The sequence below is a fragment of the Myiozetetes cayanensis genome, unplaced genomic scaffold (assembly GCF_022539395.1).
Source record: "Myiozetetes cayanensis isolate MyiCay16 unplaced genomic scaffold, myiCay2020 scf1, whole genome shotgun sequence".
Lineage (NCBI taxonomy): Eukaryota > Metazoa > Chordata > Aves > Passeriformes > Tyrannidae > Myiozetetes > Myiozetetes cayanensis.
This window is the reverse complement of record NW_026086604.1, coordinates 21,959,140-21,982,586: the sequence shown is the minus strand read 5'-3', so window position 1 is coordinate 21,982,586 and position 23,447 is coordinate 21,959,140. Positions and strand designations below refer to the sequence as shown.

The following is a 23,447-nucleotide window of genomic DNA, read 5'->3' as shown; positions in this document are numbered from 1 at the left end:
TTAAACATTGCCTGTGCCCAAATTCTTTACACATGAAGCGCCTGACAAATACATCCTTCTGCACACACTCTCAGACCTGGAAGTCTTAAACTGCCACAAGCACCTGTTTCTAAAAACCTTGGGTTAAGCAGCTTGGTCCACGCCTTATATAAATTAGTACACTAAGAGTAATCATAGGACAACTCAGGCTGAACACCAGGTGGAATTTGGGAGAAGCAGATGACCAGGCTGCCATGCTGTAGTGGGGATGGACACACCTGCTCCCTTCCCTGTGTCCATCTTCCACAGCAGGAGAGACCCAGCTCAGTGATGTGGCTCTTAACCATCTGTGTCCCTGTCTGAGCAGGGACAGAAAATTCAGATGAAATTGAGAAAGTTCGGTGAGTTCATGATTACCCCACCACCAAACTATTTTTATTCCCCAGAAAAGCCAACCACGTTATTGCTCAGTAATGTGAAATTTGGGAAATGAAACTGCTATATTGCATGGAAGTGAAATTTTCTTAAAAAAGAGAGCCCGTCGGGCCATTTTCCAGAGCACAGATTTTGGCACCAGTGTGACACCACAGAAGAGCGTGGTGCTCTGCCCCCTTCTCCACAGCTCTCCAGAGCACCCCCGCCACCCTTGCCCTCTGGTACCATACATCAGTGCCTGGAAATCTTAGAAGGATCAGGTTAGCTACTGAGCAGCTGGCTAGATTTAGAAAATATTGCTCTGGATGACTTGATGTGGTAGACACTAAAAATGCTAACAGAGAAGATGGAAGGGGCTTCTCATGTTGACAGCGTTTCTGATGAGAGCTGTTCAGGCAGACCTGCCACATTTTCTCCATGCTGACCAGGCAACTCCTCAGACTGAAAAATGTTGCTAATTCCCTTACGAGCGCTGTAAAAAAGTTCTAAGTACAGAGAGGTAGTTAAAAACGTGCCCATACTGAATCACAGCTGGGAGAGCGTACTTAGAGCCACGAGCGCGAGCACAAACTCGGGATGGTGCACAAAGAATGGAAATGTGTTGGTTTAAAAAAAAAAAGGCAAAACCAAAACAAAACCACGAGGCAATAGTCTCGTGTCTGGATTATCCCTCCTCCACGAGGTGCCACTCGTGGGTTGGGAACGGCCGAGCCCCGCTGCGCTCTGCGCTCCCCACGCAGGGCGGCCCTCGGGCTCGGCCGGGCGCTGAGGGAACGGAGCGGGGGCGGTGCCGCCTCGGCCCTTCCCGCCCAAGATGGCGGCGGCCCCGCCCCGCCGGGCGGTGTCCCGGAGCCCGTCCCCCGGCGCGGGGTGTATGACCGCGGCCGTGCGGGGAGCGGGGCAGGCGGCGGCCGGAGTGGGGTGCACTGGGTGAGCAGCGCGGGCCGGCCGTGTTCCGGGCGGCGGGGATTCGGCCCGGGTCGGGGCCGGCCGGGGAGCAAGAGGGAAACTTTCCTCACGGAGCCCTTCTCCGCCGGGGCTCCGGCCGCTTTCCCGCGGCCATGTTGGGAGCCGGGGGCTGCCTGGCTGGGAAGGAGCTCCTCCGGCGAGAGGCGGCGTCGGGCTCCGCTGTCCCGCCGTGGGGCTGGGGCAGCGCTGCGTCCCGCCGGGAGGGAGGGAGGCAGCGGGGCGGGAAGGACCTGGGGAAAGAAGCGGCGGTGGCGGGCGCTGGCTTGTCCCGGGGCGCTGAGGGGCTTGGGGGGGCCTCGGAAGCGACTTTGACTTCGGGAAGGGGGAGACACAGCGGCGGCGGCCCCGCGGCGTTACGTAAGTGCCCGAAACTCCCCGACTCGTGATTCCGCCGGGGCGCCGTGAGGCGACGGGACGGGCCGGGCCGGGGCGGGCGGAGGGCGCTTCCTGCCCCGGCAGGGCCGCCCTGCGCTCGAGCCTTCGCTCGCTCCATCGAAACTCTTCGTCGTTCTCGGAGCGGGTCGCCTGGGAAGTCTCGGTGATGTGTTAAACAAACCACCGGAACCGCGAGTGGTGGCGGCTGCGAGCATAAGGTGCTATTACCCCCCACCATGAAATTCGCGTATTTTGGAGGGGAATGCGAGTGGTCTGCCAGAGATACGTGTGGCACATAAGCTGTTGTCTGAAAGCAGCTCGGGAAAAGACAGCCGCATGTTTTTCCTCTCGCCTCGCTTGAAATACTTATGTGGATAGGCAGCGGTATTTATAAAAGGCAAAACTCATCACGGCAAGGAAGCGCTGCGTGAGTCTGCTGAGCAGCGCGTCCTGCCGTCGGCTTTGTCCTGCTAAGGGTAACAGCTGTAACTCGAGTTCTGACATGAAGCATCGGTACAATAGCTGTTGATAACCAAAACGACCTGTTGTATCTTTAACCAGAGATCAAGGATTGTCTTTTGCCTGAATTGATGCGAGTGGTTCCAGAAGCATCGTTAAGTTGTAACTCAGGCTGTGCTAAGAGTTCCTGTAAGGGTTAATGTTTATCTGAGAAACACCGTATCTGAAGCTGCGATGTGCCTAACAGCTTAAGTTCAGATGAGGTTAGGGCAGTAAGCAAAGTGAGTCTAAAATCAAACTCACAACACAGGAATCTGTTTCAGAACTGAGATTGCAAATTCCTCTTTTTTCTGAAATAAGAAGAACCTAAATATTCAGATGTCAAGTTACGATACTTGAATTATTTTAGAGATGGCTGTCTGAAAGAAGGGAAGTACTTAAAGACGGCAGCACAATCAGTGCTGAGATCCTACGGATTAATTGTTTTGTATGCAGCCATCAACACGAAGAGAGGAATTGGTTCTTTAGCTCGGAAGGCAGTGCTCTTGTTTTTAACCTTGATAATCTAAATACTTTTAACTTATCCCGTGGGGGATAGGAGTTCCTGTGTTGTTAAATGTGTTGTATATCAGCTCGGTTTGTTAAATAATATTTTCCCAAATGTTTTAGTGCCATGCCAAGTATGTTGAAAACAATCGTGAAAGCAAAGTGTTGTGAGCCTGAGTCCCAAATTCTTGCTTCTGAATGCAGATTGGTTCTGTGCCTTTTGGAGTGCCAGAGTTTTGCTCCGCATGGAAACCCATATAGAGGAAGTCCCTAAAACAATAAATAAAAACCTGTGAATAGAAATTTGGAACTGGAAAAGCTGGTTCAGTTTCCTCTGTTGTATTCTCTACAAAGAGAGAGAGGAGCATCTTTTCACCTAGAAGCAAGTTTTCACTAGATGCAGCATTGACTGCATTCTTCAGCAAGATCTCTACTCTGGTTCCCTTGAATCATGGTCTGAACCTTAACTGTAGTAATTAGACATGTCTCTGGCCTAAAAGAAGATCTGTCTATGTAGTAGCATAAAGTCCTTTAGTTTACAAAAATTATCATTGTCAAAATGATTGTTATATTCAAAAGGTAGGATGACTTTTAGGTTTCACTGTTGAGGTTGGTGGATACAGGAAGGCTTCAGATCAGTGAAGAGATGGAACTGCAATTTCAGGTGAGGTGTGATTTGACATAGCTTGGCTCATCTTGTTTATCTTCCCAAAAGCCCTGTGAGAGCAATAAAGGCATGGTACAAACACTGGTTTTGTTTTTGGTTGCTTGTCTTCACCAGAGAGGGCTAGAGGTGTTAAAGTGAGAGCTCATTGTCAAGGCATGGCACAGAGCTGGGGTGGAGTTGAAGATTTTAGCACTTGCAGATCTAATTTTCTGCAAAGGTGTCTGTAAGAAAATGTTGAAAATGGTGTCCAAGCAAACAAATGGTATGCAAGTTTTGTTCTTAAAGGGCATTTATTAGTGGGGGAGGTCAAATAAGGACACCCCAGTGTTAACAGTGCATACAATTCTTAGGTGATGGTAGGTAAGGAAGTTAAATTATTGATTTTTGTATTAAAAAATGAAACCTTATTCCATACAACCTCAGATCCTTAAGGTACATTTGTGACTTATTTCAAGCTCTGTTAATATTTAATTTTTTGCGTTTGGTTTATGTATTTTTTAAAAAAGTTACGGATCATAATTGTGTAAGTGTATTTTAAACTTTGAAGAACTAAGTCACTAGCTGGATGGAAGCTTGATAATCTGGGGATTGTTCCAAAAGAGAAAACACAAGGGCAAATACAGACTTTTGAAATAGAAACACGTATTTAAAACTCTCTCCCTATGCAGCAAATGCTAAGTTTGCTGTTGTACAATAACTTTCGTCTCCATAGTTCAGCAAAGGACTTGTTCTTGCAGTTGAGGGGGTTGAAAAACTGCTCTATAGATGGGTGTGGTAGAACCTGTTTACAATGCTGAAGATTATTGTTATCAAAGTTACATGATGTGGTGACAACTGTGTTAGCAAGTAGTGTCCTGCAAATTCTGGGCCACATAATCAGTCCTGTTGAAATATATTGAGTCTGCTCACTTGAGAAGTGGCTTAACTGAGAGCTGTGGGACAAAGATTCTCCTTTTATGAAAATAAATGTTATAGTGCAGAAGTATTATTGAGTAGAAGAGTACTTCATGTGTTTCAGCATGCTGTTTTAATACTTCACAGTCAAAAATGCACTCATATGTTTACTTTAGTTGCATAGATAGGTAGGAGTGCTGCTGCCTTAGACACAATGATGTGGGGTTTTGGTTTTGTTGGCTTTTTGTTTTAGCCTATTAGTAATTGTAAATGATTAAAGGATTTAAAAAATTAAGTGGAAGGGAGTGGCTCTCTTTTTTTTTTTCCTCTTTGCATCATTATGCTTTACGATAAAACAGTGTTAAGCATATTGTGTATGTAATGTAGCAGGATTTTGGCATTTTGTCTAAGTGTAAAAGAAGAACAAACAGTGGAAAGTTAAGGATTTCAAATACAAGAATGTTCTTGCTACATCACCCCTGCCCCCTCCCTCCAGTTCCTGAAGGTAGTAAGATGCCATGCAAGCAGTTAGTTACTGTGTGGAGAGCCAATCTGTTGAGAAGTTATTACTGATTCAAACAGATACAGGAGAGTCACTAGAGATTGATATATATGATCTGTTTATCAGCAGCTTAAGCTTTTATTAAATGCTTCTTGTATCTCAAACATCGAGGTAACTGTTTTGCTTTGAGGTACTTAGAATGCCTTCTGAAAAAGGAAGAGTTACGGCATGTTCTTTGACATTTGCATTTCTAAAGTGTACATGTAATTTGTTAATGGAAATTACCAGCATATTGTGCGTGCAGTCCTTCGGGTTGTCAGCATCTTTCTTGGAGCAGTGAGCTGTGCAGGTTGACTTCAGTGCAAACCTTTGTGTACTTTTCAGAGTGTCCTCTAGATAGTCTGTACTCCAAGTGCTCTCCATGTAACTAAAATGCATCAAAAACATTTGAGAAACAATAAAAGGGAAAAGGGCCAGTGAATGCATTTCCCAAGAAGGCATCTACAGTAAGCTGATGTGATTACTAGGTTCTTTCAGGAAATGACTCCTTTTTTTTTTTTTTACCCTTTACTTTAAATTTCTCCTGACTTAGCTGTCAATACTTGGTAATGTAAAACTTCTGAGAGTGATTTTTGAGTGTACTTCTGTCCTGAAAGCTGTGTGTGACAGTGATTTCCCCCTCCCTCCTCCTCCCCTTTCCCCTCTGATCTAGGTTAACAGCGTGGAGGCAAGTGAACTGCCCTTTTAACACCCAGGGTATGGCTGAAGAACTGGTTACATTGAAGACTGACATTTTATTTATGGTATCATTGTTAAAGCTTTCCTTTTGGCTTTTGTTAATAGCTGTCAGTTTTCTAGACCTTTACCACTCACCCGTGTGTCACTAGGTAGCAGCATTTGATCTAAAAAAGGGATTATGTCCCTTGCTCAGAAAGAGAATTCAACACTTGGCTTATTAGCTTATGTGTTTTTAAATAATGCTGGATAAATAAATTTAAAATGTTCCTGGGGGTTGACAGGGACAGGTCCATGCTTGCAGCACTTCAGTAGTCTTATCAAGCTTCCTAAAAATCACATGTGGTTGAATTTCAAACCCCAAACTGTGTTTTCAGCTATCTGTGAGGCCCTGGTTTCTGCTGGGCTGGGGGGTTTCATCCTTGTGCCAGTCCTGCCGTGCACGTGGTTATTGGGGCATGAGCCATTTTTGGTACCAACTCGAGCAACTTCTTTCAGCAGGATTAAATGGTAGGAAAAAGATTCCCTGCAGCCAGTCATGTTTGCCTTGAGTCTGTTATTGCTGGTGAACTAATGGTAGAAATTGTTTGGATTTTTTTTATTTTTAAGGAGTTAAGAATTTTAAGGGGGTCAGTATGTCTGTATATTTTGGTTTTCTTACTGCAATATTGAAAATGTACTCCAGCAGTGTTTTGTCTGACCCTGTTAGGTAGTGACCAGCTGCCTGGCCTCCTGAAAGTATTACTACAGTATAATATAGTACTTGTATTGCCCCCTAAAGTGGAGATTTCTTAACTTATGTAGGCCAGGAGAAAGTTGAAGTGATGGCACCTGGTCTGAGAAGAAGATTGAGTGTTGTTACTTGGCTTGTACCTTTTTTTAGTTTTGTAGAAATGCATAGGCTTACTGAGCTGGTGAAAAAACCCTCTTTTTTTGTGCAACTTCTTTTCCTAGATCACAAAATCTGAACTTAAAGAGCATATGCATGAGGAAAAAAAATTATATAATAATAATGAAATAGCAATGATGTGATTGTGGTGCTGTGCTTGTGAATTGTGAAACTGCACGTGAAAACCTTGCTCTATTTCAAAACATGGCTACTAGAAGTGAAAGTCCTTTTGTGTTGCAGTTGTTTGTAGGAAGTTAATGGCTCTGGCTCTTGCCTAGGTTTGACTATTTGGTAACTCTCTAGCTTGGTCATGCTATAATTGATTACGTATAATCTAGTCCTTGTTTGAGTGTTAGTGAAGTGCAGGAGATGCTGTTTTTAGTGTATACTTGCATGTAACAGATAGACATCGGAAATCCTTCTGTAAATATCCTCCACTCGTAGGTTAAGGGTGTTGCAAGAAGCGTGCTGAAAAATACTATTTATTTCTGTCACTGAAAATCAAATCCCTTTTTTCAGACTGACTGAGAGATGGTTTAGCCAACCATTAGCAAGTTGCCTCCGTGTGTGCTGTAATAATCCGTAACAACAACAAACCAGTCGGCCAGTCTGGTTTTGGGGAATTGCTTGCAAGATGGATTTGGCAATAGTTCTTGTAGAACAACTGCATCTGGATCTGTTTTTCTATACTAATGATGCTGTGTGCCCTCCCCAAAACAATCTAAATGGGTCTGCTTCAAGATTTAAAACATTGATCCTGTAGATTCTCTTCATTGTGCTGAGTTGGCAAAGCTTAAGCAGGATATAACTTGCTCTGAAATTGGTCAGATCCTTTTGATGGATTTCTCATGTCCCTCACCCACTGTCCATTTAATGTTTAATGGGGTAGTATTTGTATCTGTAAAGATATTTGCTAGCCCAGATATCCAGATGTGTACCCTGGTGCTGCCCAAGTGGGCTGTGACCAGTTAAGCTGTTCCTTGGCACGCAGTGTATCGGATGGGAAGGGCACACCCGGCGCCTGTCCAGGCAGCCTGGAAGGGAGGGGTAAGCTGCTCTTGCCGCCAAACTGCAAAATAATGTTCGCTGAGAGAGACTCTTAAACAGCTAAGCAGTGGAGTAGGGAAACGCTAAATTGTAAACAGAAAAATATATTCCAGTATTTGGTATTGCAGGTACTGGCCTAGCACATGAAGTTCACGTCTCTCAGAGCTTCTTGCGGCAGAGCAGGATCCCAGTACTGCTGTTCTCTGCCCTTGACTCTTCGTGCACATTGCTAAGGTGTTGATCTGTTGTCTGCTTTTCTTCTGACAGTTTTTAGCTACCCAGAACTGTGGAGAGCTACAGAAGGAACTTGAGCTTTTTTAGGCTTAAGATCTGTGGAAAGTGGTTGTGAAACCATATTCTGGTGCATGTTCCCAGTACTTTAAGATGAAAGATGCAGTTTGCTAGCACCAGAGGTTAAGCTAACCACCGCTAGTATTCCTAAATACATACAACTGGCAACTCAAAATACTAGGGTGTTTCTCCATGATAGCTAAGATGTGATCTGAATATTGAGCTTTTTTAGTCACTTGTTTGTTGATTAATTTTGAAGAGTACATGTGTTCTGTAGCTTATAAATAGTTTTATATATACAAAACATCAGCCTTTTTACTTATCCCCATTTCAGTATGCTGTCAGCTGCAAGTATTTGATATGCCCATAGTTGCCTCTGCATACAGATGAGTTTGTCATATTTGAAGCACAGTTCATGCAGGATCAGGCCTGTCTTTTTAGCTGTGCAGAACTGGAGTTTTCAGGGTTTTGTGGCTGTGTGCTGTGGTTTGGTTTTTTTTTGTTTTGTTTTAATATTTCCTTTTAATATTTCCTTTAGTTCTAGCCACCTGGTTTGCACATGCACATGCTGGCTCCCTCCTCTTTTGCATCTTGAACAGTGTTAAGAATCTTCTCATCTAAATGGCAGCACTTCAGCTGGTAGTACTGTGTTTCACAAGTGCTGCTCAAAGCCATGTAAGCCAGTGTAGGTGCTTGGGAAATGCTCAGCTTATCTGCAGATGGGTAAGGACACAGAAAATTTAGTGTAGATAGTTACTTTGTTTGCTTCAACCCTTGACTGCTAGGTGCTGGATGGAGAACTCTGTGTTTCTTCCCAGCAGCAGTGCTGTCTCTGTCATGCCAGAAGACAAAAACAATATCAGCTACCATGGTTTATTGTAAATAGAAGCCTGACAGTGGAAATAAGCAGCTGACTTCATTAAAAAGCTGGACCTTTTACAAGAATGTTTCTCCTGGAGTTCTGCAGTGAGGTCTCTTCTCCCCTAAGAGACATTCAGGGACTTCTTCCAGTGCAGTTGAGGACAGAAGAGAAATATGACACCTTCCAATTGGTCTAGGGGTGCATTGAAGCCCTCCTGGTCTTGTACTTCCCTGTGGTTAAAGCCTTTATTACTAATTGTGTTTCCATCTTTCATATTTTCTGTTACTGCCAAGCAGGAAAAGGTAGTGGGAACAGTTTCAGAGTCAGCAGTTCTGGATTTCTTTGTGTCTTTCGTGGGTGCCACGTGTTCCTTGCTTGGAGCAGGGGTGCTGGCATTACTGCACGTGGCATTACGGCCAGGGTGGTTCCTCTCACCATTCATGCAGGGCTGGTTTAAGACAAGTTAAAACAAGCCCATCACGTCTGGTGGGGCAGCCCTCTTCCACATGCCTTTGTTTTCTTTGTGTGTCCTCTATGATTATTTACTATTACAGCTTGCTGGGAATGTGGGAGGTAGTGTTTCTGTTTACAGGTTAGTTAAATCGGTGTTCTCTTTCCAGCTGAGAAGCTGAAGTGCAGAACTTGAATGGTTTTGTCTGGATGCAGCAGCTCAGGTAGTGTGTTAACTGTTCAGCAGAGTAGCCTGGATAGTAAACCAGCATTGCCCTGTTCTTGCTGTGTAATGCATATGCTGCTTGGCAAAACAGATAGGCTGTTGCTAAAAATAGCTTTCTGTACCCAAACTAGCTTCTGAGTGGGTTGGGCAATATAAGGTCATACATCTTGAAAGATCTACATAGAAATGATTTCCATCCCTAAGATGGAACTGGCCTTTCTAGGCGTTCTTAACTCAGTTGGAAAATGGCTATTGCAAATTTGAAGGGCAATCCACTTGCCATGGAGGTTTGATAATAAAGGGGTTTTTTGTTGGTTTTGTTTATGGATTTAGATGAGCAATTCTTACACAACTGGTCAATTAAAGTGAAACAGCAATCCTTGCTTTTAAGTTGGAAATTAGAATATAGAAAAATTTAACTGTAATGTATGAAAAGAATTACTAAACTGTAAGATGTCAGGGATTTAAAACAGGAATTTCTACATTGTACTTTCAAGAAGAGTTTTAGTGGGATTTGACTTGTGACAGTCATTTGCAGCAGTTAAAAACCCAAACAGATCTGTCTGTTTTGTTATAGTAATTATAGGTTTATGAAGACATCCAACTAGACAAATGCATGGATTTGATTTCATGATGTATTTGGATGTGAATAAATGGACTGAGAAATAATCGAAATATTTCACATATATTGGCAAGGCAGAGTATTCACAGGTTGCACAGTATGAAGTAACATGGTTGCTGTTAACACATTTCCAGCGTGGTTTCTGCAGGTCTGTGGTTGATGCCAGAACATTAGCTAACAGGCTGAGATGAATGAAGGGTTAAGACTGATGGTTGGTACTGGATATACCAGTAAGGGAGTGAGCTGATCTGTGTTTCCCCACACTGCAGCCATTGCTCCACAGGCTTGCACAATGCAGGAAGCCGTGTCTTCACTGTAGGGAAGAATAAAAAATTGCATTCATGTAGAAAACACTACACTTAGAATCATAAAAATGAGACTTGTGAGAGATCCACAGTATCATCTCTTCCACTTTCCTGCTGGTGTTCTGCTGACTGATGCTTACACTGTTTCTTTATAGTGTTAGGATGAAAATGTTGCAAGCAGCTTTGCATCCATAGAGTAATCCAAAACAGTCCTGGTATTGCCATCGTCTTTTCCAGTGTCCTATCTTGCAGTGTTTTTGACTTTATTCAATGCCAATGATTACTAAGAGTGTGAAGAACAGTGCAAGGAATCAACATGTTATGTAGCCTTAAGGAAAAGGTAAATTTTTTTGTGTCTGTAAATCAGGTCAAAATTTCTGTACCACTGTCAGTCCTTTCTGAATGCTGCAACCATTAACTAAGTTAGTCAAAAGTGATCATATGGATAAAGGCTGTGCTGAAGTTCAGAGGGACCTTATGCCTCATTTCCTGCTACCTTGATATAATCTCTTTAATCTGTTGGCTTTTCTTCTTTCTTTTCAGGATTATGATGAAACTTTTTGTCATTCTTTATACTTACATCTTCCAGATATTATCAGGGTTATCCTCTGTATCCTTACCAGCTGGTTATGATTGTAATGCCAAGACAGTTTGTTAAATACTACAATTTTGGGAACATTTTTGTGAAGAGAAGCACCAGAGAACTGGTTGTTAGAAGGCTGTATTTCTCTGTAAGTGACAGTAGTTGTCTTATGTTTTAAATAGCATCCAGGACAGCTAGCTCCAGCACAGACAGGTGTTTAGTTGTTACTGTCATGTCAGCTTTTAGCAGTGGTAAGGACCCTTAGAAAACACTTGTCATGTTTTTATGTCCTCTCAATATTTTTGAGGGTGAAATTTTTTTAATTTCACTTGATGCACAGATTTGTCTTTTGACTGTATAATACAAAGCAGCAAGGACCAAAAGGTGACTTGTGCATGAATGCTTTGATTCTGATTACAGCTAATCAAAGTGCAGAGAAAGTGTAATTTTGCCAACCAGGACAAGCAATGGTATCATCCTTCTCTGTATATACTGAAGGAAGGTGTGTAGGAGGTGTACGTAGTGAGGCCAAAATAAGATTTAAACTTTATGCTAATTTCTCTTCTGACTTGTATCAGAAACTTAGAGTATCTGCTGTGCATGAGTTGAGTTCATGAGTGCATGAGTTTAGCAATTTTTCACACTAACACTGTTTTCAAAGCATTAGATGTGGATAAATTTAATCCTTAAACAGGTTGCACTTCGGAAATTTACTGTATTCCTTGGCAGTGGTGCAAAAAGACAAGTGTTACTCTTAAGAGCAATACATCTAATATTTATAGAGATTAACATAATGCGTTACAGTACTGAGATGCCTTCGTAGCTGGAAGTTTGTCTGCAAAAATAGTGATACTACCATTTCTGACAGAGCTTTAAATGAGGGATGTACAATGGTTCTGGGTAACTTAATTGTGTTTATGCAACTCTAACTCAAATTAGAGTGTCTTTCTTGCATAGACAAAGTGTGAGACAAAAGCTGTATGAGTCTGTTGTGATAATATAATTTATAACAATTATTTGAAACCTATTACAAAAAAACTCCCACCTAACTACCAGTGACTGATTCTGTCTGATGAACTCTTTTTAGGGAGAGTGTGATATTTTCCTCTGGAGATCCAAAAAATGAGTCATCTTACAACCTAGTCAGTTAATGCATATTAGATACCTGACCTGCAGATAGTTTTGTCTATCTTTGGTTTACAATTTACTTGTTTTGTCTTGTAAAAGTTTGGGGTTTTTTGATCTTCCGTACCTTTCACGTATGTTTAACTTGTGTGATTAAGTATAATAAAGCAAAATGCATTTCTGTTTGAAATTTGTTTTATTCAGAGCCCTCAAGTTGCAGAGTCAAAACATAATAAAACCTTTAATTTTTGCCTTCTGTTAAGTGACTCTAACCAGAAACTTCTATGAAGCATGTATGTTATCTTTAGGCAAGAAGGAAAATGGCTTAATTTGTATGTGTGTGGTGTAACATAGTGACATTGTCTCTGCGTGCAGATGGAAGTATGAGAACAAGGGCTCTGTATGACAACTGGATAATTATTTAGAAGTTTATTGGGTGGCAAGGTATAATATGTTCTCATTTAGATTTGCTGTTTCTACCTTTTCTTCCTTTATTTCTTTTTATATTCCTCCATTTTTTATGCCTTTCTTTTCTATTCTCTACATTTGCTTCAGTGCACCAGTAGCTAGATATCGTTTCATCCATTCTGATGGTGTGGTCAGATACTGTTGTTAGTGACACTTTTCTGTGGAACTTGTGTTGGTAAACCTGGCTCTGAAACATCCAGAATCTGCTGCAGCTTTAGGACTTGATGGGCCTCTTTGTGATTTAGTTTTGAGCTCTTGTACTTTTTCCAGCAGCTTAAATACACTCTTTTTTCTTTAAAGCTTTCACCTTAGCTCTGAATATTCTTAGTAATGGACAAGCTGCCTGCATCCTGATACCGTGGCTCTGAGAAATCTAGACTGCCTGATTTGTATTAATGCAGTGTGTTAAATGTAATTGTTACAGCCTGACTGCTGATTGTAAAGATGGTGATAGATGAACTGGCAATTATAGCAAGACCAGCAACATTCTTTTCCCTTGAAGGAAGGAGTGTTGAAGAAAAATAATGCTAAAAATTAGTGGCTTATTAATTAATGTCTTTTAGCAGGGACTGTCCACTAGACTAGACTTGTTCTTGCCCAAGCCAGAAGTAATGGAACACTGCTAGTTCTGCTCTATTGCTGAAAAAACTTGGGAATTTGGGTGGTGTCCTTCTCCTGCATACCCTTTGTGCCTGTCCTGCAACCTGAAGGGAGTGCTGGTCATCATGGTAGTATGCCCTGAGCTGGGGTGGGGAAATGGTGCTGAGCTTGTATGCAGTCTGCATCACTATGCCATAATCGCTTTTTTAATCTCATTTCTGCCCTCCACTGCCTGTGTTATTTATGCTTCTGCTGTGTGGTGCTAATGCCAGCTGCTACAGTGCTAAAGTAGTAGTGGAAGAAAAGTTTTCTGTCAGTTTTGAGTTAGATGGAACTGTCAGTCAGGTTCGTGTTATTTTTTTATTTGCCTCCATATCTCTGTCTTCAACTGCAGCTGTTCTTCTGTGTAGTTTAGTCTGGCCTCTATCAAGAGCAGAGCTAGCATATAAAATAAACATTCTCCTATTTTAAATAAGACCTGTAAAAGCATTGAGTCCTGGGAGATCATCATCCTGGTGTTGTCACCAGGATACAGTAGCAGAAAGAAACAATTATGTGGAACGTGACTTGTCAGTGCACAGCAACTCTAATTATTTTCCTGCTGCAGCAGTATAGAATGTTAATAACTGTAGTAAATATGTGATTTCCTCAACATGGATTCTGTTTTAGGTAAGTTGGTGACGTGTTAGTTTTTCAGAGGTTTCAGTGGTATCTATTTGCTTGCCTTGAAGGTGACTGTTCTCACCAACAAGATACAAGTGTAGAACTGGAGTGAAATGGGAGCAAGACGATCTTGATATCTTGGTAACAGAACTGTTGTTTCTGTAGAAGCTTCTTTTGAATAAAACTGGTAATAACTTAGTGTAAAACACAGTTCTATATGTTGTAGAGGAGTTGGGGTTTTCTGTGTCATGAAATATTTTGTCACCTTTGAATAGCATCTGTGGAGATGAAAGCCTTTGCCCAGCATTTTCATCATGAAATATACTTTCTGAGAGTGTGTGTGAGTGTGAGGAGAAGGGAAAACTGAAGGTATTGCAGCATTTTGAGAGTTGACATTTATTTATCTAGAAAGGCTGTTAACCCCTGCTTATGATACAGCTCTGTGTAGCTAATTTTTCTTACAAAGTGATCTACTTTTTTTTGTTTGTTTGGTTGGTTTTTTCAATGTTTTGTCTAGAAGCTAGTACTACATTGCAGTCTGGACCCAAAAACTGAATCTGATGTCTGTGAAGACTATCAGTCCATCACAAATGGAAGTTGCCCTTGCATAAGGGCCTGGGGACCTTTGAGAGTTCATGTGCCAGACGTGTGAAACTGGAGTCAAATGTGATAAAGATCTGAACAGTAGGTTTGAGGGTTTTGACTATATAGCCTATAACTGAGACTGTGTGTAAGATGCTGTTCCCTTAAGTGGAGTTGTCTAACTTTATTTCGAAGCTCGTGGTTCTGGTTTATTCTTCACTGCTTGGGGAAGGATTGGGTCATGTTTTCAGCAATTTGCTGTCACTCAGGAATTGCTTTGTTTGATCAGGTCTTGAGATCCTGCATCTTGGAGACAGTAATCCAGTATTTGCTTCTTATGGTGGCCAACAGCTTCAGAAGAAAATCTTAGTTGGAAGAGAGGAGGGTATTGCCACCCAGTTCCAGGGTATGATCTGTTATCTCTTACAATATATCTTAAATATGCTTTAAGACAAGATTAGTGTAGTTTTTAAATACTGCTAATAATTAATTTTGCTTTTGGACTGTGACATTTTGGGATTAAAAGTTCTTTGTGTATCCAGACAATTTTAATTTAGTATCTTTTTGATCAGTGTGCTCTTGAGAGGAAGAGGTGTATTTCTCATAACTTTAGCTTTTGTGGCTTAGGGATGGCTTCTCTTTTGTATTTCTGGTCTGTTTTTTCTGTGTTTCATTCTTACTTGTAATCATGATGCATTTTGGGTGGTTTTGTATCCCTTTCTGAACTTCCTTTCTCAAAAAGGCTAGTGAAGATGAATGAACATTAGCGTGCATAGGATTTCAAATGCATTTTTAATTTTTCATTCTTTAAAGACTTATGAGAAAAAAGGCAGAGTGCTTATTTTGAAAGATCTAATCTGTTAGTGTGGGAAAATACAATTCATGCACTGGAAGAGTGGAATCAGCATCCATCAGCAGTCTGTGGCATTTACTGCCTTAATTGAGGCTGGCTGCTGACAATGTTAAACATTATAGCAAAAAGTTTCAATTTGGAAGACATGCGATTATCTTGTCTTCCTTAATAGTCCTTAACTTGCCCCGGATTCTTGCTTTAAGTCCAGCAAGTGATTGTTTTCACAACAAGCTCAAAGTACAGCCTTCAGCACAAGTTCTGGAGTCATGCATCTTGATTTCATGCCATGATGATTATTAAACGATCCTGGTTAGAGTTGTTTTCTCTTAATTCCTCCTAGGGAACAGTTAATTAAAACCTTTAGCTTTTTCTCCCCTGTTTTCTTCTCGCAGTGACTTGTATTTTGAAAGCTTTCATGGTGACCTTGGACTGAGTTTGCAGATTATTGGCAGGGAGTGCAGAATGGCTGAGTTAGAGCTGTGGAGCAGCAACTGCTTCCTACAGGTCTCTGTAATTTCATACTAAGAGCTCACTTTGCTGAAACTCATCAGTGGGGCTATGTTTGTGGTTTTCTTTTGGGGGATGGGGTGGTGTTCCCCTTGTGGACTACAAAAAGCATTTAACTTGCTGTAATTTGTAGATAACTTGTATAAAAGTGTACGTTTAGAAGTAGTGTATATTGATTTGTACCTGCAGAAAGTGTATTCTTTTGGTCTGTCCTCTTTGCACTCTGATGACTGATGTCCTTCTGTGCTTTACAGGGAGCATGGGATTACTAAATAACTTCAGACTGACCCTGTGACTGACTCCTTGGTTTCTAAGTTTGAAGGGCTGTTGGTTCAGCTTTGACACTTGCAAAGACTGTTTATTGCTGGTATGTTGTTATATGGGAGTGTTTACCTGACAGTTAATGGCAATTAACTCTCATTCCAAGTCCTGGGCTTCAGCAGTCAGACACCTGAATTTGATATTGAAAACTAGGATTACAACAAGTACACATGAAAAGGCTCGTAGTTTATCTTTTGCCTTGCAGTTTTTGTTTTGTCTTCACCTTCTGCAGATCAAAATACTTTTGGATTTGGTAGCTTTGTAATTCCCCTAACCATAAAACTAGTTTACACAGTATTCACATACAGTAACTAAAGCTGTAAGGCATGTAAAGAAAATTCAAAAATAGTGCTGAAAAATAACTTTTAGAGATTCTTCTGTCTTCAGTGTCAGACTTTGGTACAAGATGATGTTGTGTGCAGGGCTCAAAAAAGGTAGTTATATCTGTGCAAGCTCATTTGTCAAAATTTTAGTGTGAAACTAATTAAACTTTCAATGTAATAACTTATGATAACCATACTTAACATTGGGCATGTGGATTTGTGTAATCACAGTAACATACTTATTTAGATGAGGCCTGATGAGAGGTTTCCTCCCTATTTTGTAAGGAAGTATCTGTGCTTTGATTCATAGGAAGAAGGTTGACTGGATCAGCTTATGGCAGAGTGAGGGAATTTGAGCAGCATCAAGTCTGAGCCTTGTTTCAGCCCATTTTCCTCTCTGTTGTAGGCTGATACTGTATTAATGTCAGGCAATGTAGATCTAAAAGAAAAGGTAGGTAATGTAGAGGACTTCCCAAACGGGGATTGTGTCGTGATAAGCAGGAAGTAGAGACCGGAGTATTTGCTGCTCAGCTCTCCTTCAGGCCTGTCCAAAGTGGTGCTTGTAGCAAAGGGTGTTTTGAGCATCAGCCCTGTGGAAGGCACTGGAGAGTGTCTTCTGTGTGCTGAGACAAATGTCTGTCCATAGTACTCGCCTCTGCCATATGTCTTGCTGCTCCATCAAGCACACAGTTTAGGTTCCTGGCTGTATCACAGGGAGTTTGGGGGGAGCGGATCTGGGTCAGACTGGCAAGCGTTTCCTCTGCAGACTTCTGCCTGGGAAACTCTAGGGTAAAAGATAGGCTGAAGAGTGGTTTGCCAAGGTATGAATCACTATAGTGACTTCTTATTTTTTCACTTGTGGATGCCTTAGGTATCTCACCCTTACAAGAGAAAATCTTATTTGCTATTTGAGGAATGACAAGGTGGGGTTTTAATCCGTAGTTGAAACATAATGTACTCTACAGTTCATTAGCACTTTGTGAAATATGAATAAACTTTCATCTGGTGCAGGTCACTTAGTCTTTTTTCAAGAGCATTGAGAGTTGTATGGCTTGTCCTCTGAGTAGGTCTGCCTGTGTGTGTTGCCTGAATATGACAGATGCAGATGTGGTTTGAGTAGGTGAGGAGGGAGGCACTGTGGGGCTCTTGCAAAAACAGGGTGGCAGCAAGTGGGTGATGAGCCACCAGGCATGACTCACTCCCTGCTCCTGGCTCCAGAGTTTGCTGTGAAAGCAGGTGGGGGGGGGGGTGCAAGTTGTGGCCTGTACAAAATGTTTCCAGAAGGTAGATTCAGGAGTGTGGCCCATGATTTGAGGTTTACCTACTGGAAAAAAAGAGCAGTACTGAGCTTGGGGAGTGTGATTTCCTGTGTGAACGTTAATTATGTAATTTGTTTGTTGTGCTAAAACTAATGTGGGTCTTCAGGCTGCTCAGTTAAGTTGATGTTTCTGCAGTATTAGAATTTGGAATGATGGATGATACTTCCCGGTGCCATCCAGAGTGTTGGTCCAGGAGGATATGCAGAGAAATACGAGCATTAAACCAGGATGCAGTAGCCTTACTAGAGAGGAAGTAGTTTGTTGCCAGAGGCTTTCAAAAGCAGTGCCGTAGGTGCTGTCTGTGTGATAAAGATAGCTGTCAGCTGCATGGAACAGTTTTGCTTTTGGAAAAAAGACTTAATTGGTTGCTAAAAATTCTTAGGTGTTAATACTTATTTAAATCTAGCCCAAGTCGATACCTCTGAGCCAGTGGATGCTTTTAGGTATTTTAAGAAATGCGGGGTTGGTACCTTCCTTGGGGAAGGCTGCTTGCTGCTGAATCAATTCTGTTCTAATAACAAACTTTTTTCTAATTTTAGGATACTTGTGAAAGATGGTGGATCGCTTGGCAAACAGTGAGGCAAATACTAGAAGAATAAGTATAGTGGAAAACTGCTTTGGAGCAGCTGGTCAACCTCTGACTATTCCTGGTCGTGTTCTCATTGGAGAGGGAGTGCTAACAAAGCTGTGTAGGAAGAAGCCTAAAGCAAGGCAGTTCTTTCTGTTCAACGACATTCTTGTTTATGGTAACATTGTCATCCAGAAGAAGAAATACAATAAGCAGCACATAATCCCACTGGAAAATGTCACTATTGATTCCATCCAGGATGAGGGAGACTTACGGAACGGGTGGCTTATCAAGACACCAACAAAGTCTTTTGCGGTTTATGCTGCCACTGCTACAGAGAAGTCTGAGTGGATGAATCACATAAACAAGTGCGTTTCTGATTTGCTTTCCAAAAGTGGGAAGACTCCTAGCAATGAACATGCAGCTGTCTGGGTACCGGACTCGGAAGCCACGGTGTGCATGCGCTGTCAGAAGGCAAAATTCACACCCGTCAACCGTCGTCATCACTGTCGCAAGTGCGGCTTCGTTGTGTGCGGGCCGTGCTCTGAAAAGAGGTTTCTTCTCCCGAGCCAGTCTTCCAAGCCAGTGAGAATCTGCGACTTCTGCTACGATCTTCTTTCTACTGGGGAGATGACTGCATGTCAGTCCGCTAGATCAGACTCCTACAGCCAGTCACCGAAGTCATCTTTAAACGATGTATCTGATGATGATGACGACGAAGACAGTAGCGATTAAGGACGAAATGTTTTTTCCATGTGTTGCAAGTTGTTTCAAACCATATGGAGCTGCTTTTGGGGAAGTCTGTAGTGAGATTCCTCAGAAAAATCTTGTTCTAGCCATAAAATATGCCTGAATATCTTCAATTGCGATGTGCCTCAATCTATGAATTCTCTAGACAATAGTTGTTTTTTTCTCCTCTGCAGGGATAGACTGGTGCAAATGTTATCAGAATATTTTCCAACTTCATATACTTGAGTTCTGTCTAGGTTAGGCTTTTGTGGAAGACCGGAGAATAAAATGTACTTTCTTAATTTAACAACCCATACTTTCTAATGTTTCATATTGATATGTTATGTGGAGGTTTTTTGGATATGGGAAGGAAAACTGTGAACATGCATGGGATGGTGATGTTATCGTTAATCCTGTAGACTATGTTGTTTTTCTAGCCATGGTATATAATAAGTTGAAAGGTGATGTAACTTACAAACCTAAACGTCACGAAACTTGGAAACTCTTGTTTTGCTCTTACTTATGACTTCCTATGCCAAGCAGTGCCTTGTACCAATTGTGCTGATTCAGGAAGAAACAAACTTATTTTATGTCACCTAATGCTGGTATCTGAGAGATTGTTGGTGCTATTGAAAATAACTGCTGTGTTCAAAGTGGAGCTTTGATAAGGTCATAACTGTACCTCGTGGTGAGTGATGGAGACCCAAATCACATGTCCTCACCTGTGAAGGCAGACCCGAAGACTCTGCCACAGGCTTCAGCAGGGTTCTCCTTGCAGAAGCTGTGCTGTGGGTCAGGATCTTGAGATGAGAAGCTTAGGGAGACTCTTTGTGGGGATTTACACATTTTCTTTTCAGAACAGTTTCTATGTTTCAAATTTGTCAAATGCATACTGAAATTTTAGTTGGGTGATACAGCATTTGGATGTGATAGCCTATATATTTTTAGAAATAATTCCCAAAAACGACACTAGAATTTTTTCTTAAAACATTGGTGAGAAGTTTGTTTGGCTTTTTTTTTCTCCCCAGGAATTTTATTGGCTTGTTTAAAAATAACCTCATGTTTTCAACAAAAAGCCTGCAAGTATCCCTCTAAACTGGCTTTCCTTTTTACACAGCTGACCTCAGGATAAATGTGAGTTGCAAGTTATTTTATTCTAAATGTATACCCAGGACCAAGAAAGATGTATTTAAGGACTGTAATGGAATCATCAGTGCAGAAAATGTCTCTTATCATAGTATTCGTTTTTATTTCTTGAGTCCCAAAGCATCATGTTTCCATATAACTGTAAATGTTAGACTTGCAAAGACACATTAAACCCCCAAATGTATGTTTCTGTATTTTTATACTGATAGCATCAATTTTGAAGCAGAAAGACCTCTTTGAAATAGTTGTATAAATATAGTAGCAACTGACTTTATACAAAAAATGTTAAACTTTTGTATCTCTGAATGACAACTTCTGCACTGTTTGCCTTGGTTGGCAATAATTGGGTTAAATATTTATTGAATAAACAATCAATGCTGCATGTTGCACTAGTCTCCCATTCTGTACGCTGAAAGTGTCAGTCATATATTTTTTTAACAAAAATTAGCAGAGCACTTCAAAGCTGTACCCCTCCATGAGATTTCTGGTAGCTAAAGATGCACTTAGCATCTTGAGAGAGGCACTCTACATTCATAGTGTGCAAGACATTGCTTCAGGTGAAAATTGCATTAATATTTCTAGCTTAGACAATTTCTAAAAATAAGGCTTTTTATAAAAGCACAGAAGAGTATTTGTTCTACTTGGAAATAAATGCACAAAGGGGAAAACACTTTCTGATGCAGACTTGGGACCAGGAAGATTCTGTAAAATTGCTAGATTGTATATATTGAAAGACTAACTGAAATGTGTAGTTGCATACTTTTTTCTTGAAAGATGGGGGAATGGTGACCTGCAGCAGGGAAAAATGGGCTATTCTGAGAAGGCACTTTGAGTTAATAGTGCTTACTTTTTGTACCTCTCAATATTTCTACTTCAGGAGTGGAGACTTGTCAGCTTCGGTTTTTCTACAGAATCAAAGTACAAACTTCCCTTGTACATACCTTCTAATGACTAACAGTCATTTTCTTCTTGATGCAATTGTTTCCTCTTTCTTAAGCTGTCAAATATTAACTTGTCTTGTTAACGAGTCCATCTCCTTGTTTACTTTCCCCTTTGTTTCCTTGTGCTTATTTTCAGCACCTTTTAGGGGTGAGAAAAGGGTTGCTGAGAGTTAGATCACATCCTGTACTTCGAGAATGTATTTGTACCTACTTCAGATATCTTTTTATCTGTGAATGAAACTTGCACTGTGCTGCACTGATCCCTGAAGCTGTAACCAAACCAATGCGTGTGTGTGGAATTTTTCATCTGAAATTGATGTATGTGGTTAGATGTTTTTTAAAAAGCATTAAAAAAAGGTGTTTTATGGTAATGCTTCTATTCCTCAGTGATACTTGTTTAAAACTTTACAAAATGGAGTTAACATTGACTTCTCTTGTAGTTAAAAATTCCTGAAAGGGCTCATTTCATACTCTGTAATCTTGTTCTGTCAAATTATTTTATTTACAAATATATGGTGTAGCTTCAAGCCTATGTGTTTAATTTTCTTCAACTGTGGGCCTTTGAAGGTGATAGAAAAAAAGGGCAGCTGGTTTTTATATTGACAAGTAGGTTAGCAGCAGGTTTATTCACTGTCAGGAGGGATTAATAAGGGGAGCATAAGCATACAGGAGGAGTTTTAGGACTAATTTAGAGCTAAACGTGGTTATGCACTTAGAATCCACTTGCGCATTTAAGTAACATTTTAAAACGAGGATGACCAAACGTTTTGCAAAGTTTTGGCTTTTGTTGAACCAGCGACAGTTGAGCCACTGGAAGAGGCTGCAGGGCCATCCCTTCATGTCAGCAGGGTGCTGAGCAGCCCAGCTCCAGTGCTATAGGTCTTGGCTGTTGGCCCTTTCAAACCACCACTGGGGACACGACTTCTTGTGGTATCAAACTGGAGAGTAACTTGGTACTTTTCTCAGAGCTTCTGCACTCTTTGGATCCTAAAATAGTGATTTAGTATGGGCAGTCTGTGCTTATTTTGTGTACTTTTTGTTTGTGGTAGATTAAACCTGCTCTTCATCTATAAACTTTCCAAATTCAATGGAATAAAAGCTGCAGCCTGTGTGTCTCTCATGTAAGGCTCTGCAGTCAGCTTCTGCTTTGTAGAAGATTCTGTATTGGAGAAATAAGTACGTTTGCTTTAGCTGAGTTCACATTTTGCACACTGTTTACCAGTACTTTGTAGTTCGCTTGCTGGGAATATTAAAGGAAAGATTCTTTGTTTTAAAAGTTTTAATTGAAGTCTACTAATTTTAGCCTCTGCACCTAAACAGTCATTAAGATAAATTAAGCTGTTTCCCTTTCAGATTTGATGCATCTGAACTTGCTGTAGCCACAGAGTAATCTGAGGGTCAAGGCACTGCCACTCAGTTGAAAAAAAGTTTAATAAAATGGGTGCTTGGATTAATGAGTCGTGAGTTCGCAGCAGGGTTTTTAAGGTCTCATCTCTAATAGGCAGATTATGAAAATGACTTGCAGAAACATGGTGTTTTTGTGGGGCTTTCCCCCTGGGGGGTAGGCTTTAGCTGATGGCTTAATGCAAATGAAACGGTGGTTGTCGTAGTTCCTGGTTAATGTTTGAGTGGAAGCAGATTATCGATGGTATTGTTGTGATTTCTGGATTTTCCTGTAATCCCTGAACTGATAGAAGAATGCCTGGTTGTGTTAGCAGATATAGTCAGAAAAGATTCAGATGTGCCCCCTCTCCCCTCTGATAGCAAATTATTGTAGTAAATATTAAAAAGCCTTTTGGCTCTTTACTGCCTTCCGTTTGATGAAATCTGAGCTACTTGTTTGTGCTGCAGCCGCTCTCTTGCCAGTCCTGGCTCCTGTGACTCATCGTGTCTCTCCCTGTGCTCTCGCTGGGAAGAATCTGTGCTCTGTTCCCGTGCTGGGATGGAGTCTGGAGCTGCTGGTAAGTGCAGCACAGCGACCATCGATCTGCTGTGCAGTGATAGACAGCTCTGTTGTACTGCACGGACCTGAAACTCTCCTTGAACTCAGGAATAAGAAATCTGAACATCAGTCTTCAGAATAGAGATTCATTGCTTTCTAAATTTTTAATTGTCTGTGAAATATCTACCATGTGCCCAGAGTAACAATCAAAATGCTTCAACTGCACTTGGACACATTTAGGGTAAAAACTAACAATGTAAAGCAGTTGAGTTGACAGTGAATTAATGTGCTTAAGGAGCAGAAGGCATTTCAGGGTCACTTAGTGCAACTAACTTGTTTAGCTTGTGTCAGTGGGAGAATCTGTCCACTAGGATGAAGTTTTACGTTTATAAAACTTGAAGTTACTTGTGTTTAGTATTTTCTGCAAAACATAAGAGGCTACGACATAGCAGCAGCAGCAGCAGCAAAAGCCAAGGTGGTACCAGGAGACCTGATTCCACATTCAACCTTCCCATTACCCTGAG

The 23,447-nt window shown here is 41.3% G+C and overlaps 1 protein-coding gene across 5 annotated transcripts; it reads left to right on the top strand.

The window, feature by feature from the left end:
• The first annotated feature begins 1,228 nt into the window (after positions 1-1,228).
• PLEKHF2 (pleckstrin homology and FYVE domain containing 2) lies at positions 1,229-21,508 on the top strand. 5 transcript variants are annotated; one of them, XM_050318831.1, is made up of 3 exons: positions 1,322-1,344; positions 14,564-14,680; positions 18,137-21,508. In XM_050318831.1, the coding sequence occupies exon 3, from the start codon at positions 18,151-18,153 to the stop codon at positions 18,898-18,900; it is 750 nt and encodes a 249-aa protein (XP_050174788.1). In that variant the 5' UTR covers positions 1,322-1,344; positions 14,564-14,680; positions 18,137-18,150; the 3' UTR covers positions 18,901-21,508. The 5 variants fall into 5 exon arrangements, with proteins under 5 accessions (XP_050174760.1, XP_050174788.1, XP_050174797.1 ...); XM_050318821.1 differs by lacking the exon at positions 1,322-1,344 and adding an exon at positions 15,889-16,001; XM_050318803.1 differs by lacking the exon at positions 14,564-14,680 and having other exon boundaries at positions 1,229-1,344.
• The last annotated feature ends 1,939 nt before the right edge of the window (positions 21,509-23,447 follow it).

Bases quoted from the DNA above. Each gene is read 5' to 3' on its own strand.
- PLEKHF2 (XM_050318803.1), top strand. From the start codon at position 18,151: ATGGTGGATCGCTTGGCAAACAGTGAGGCAAATACTAGAAGAATAAGT.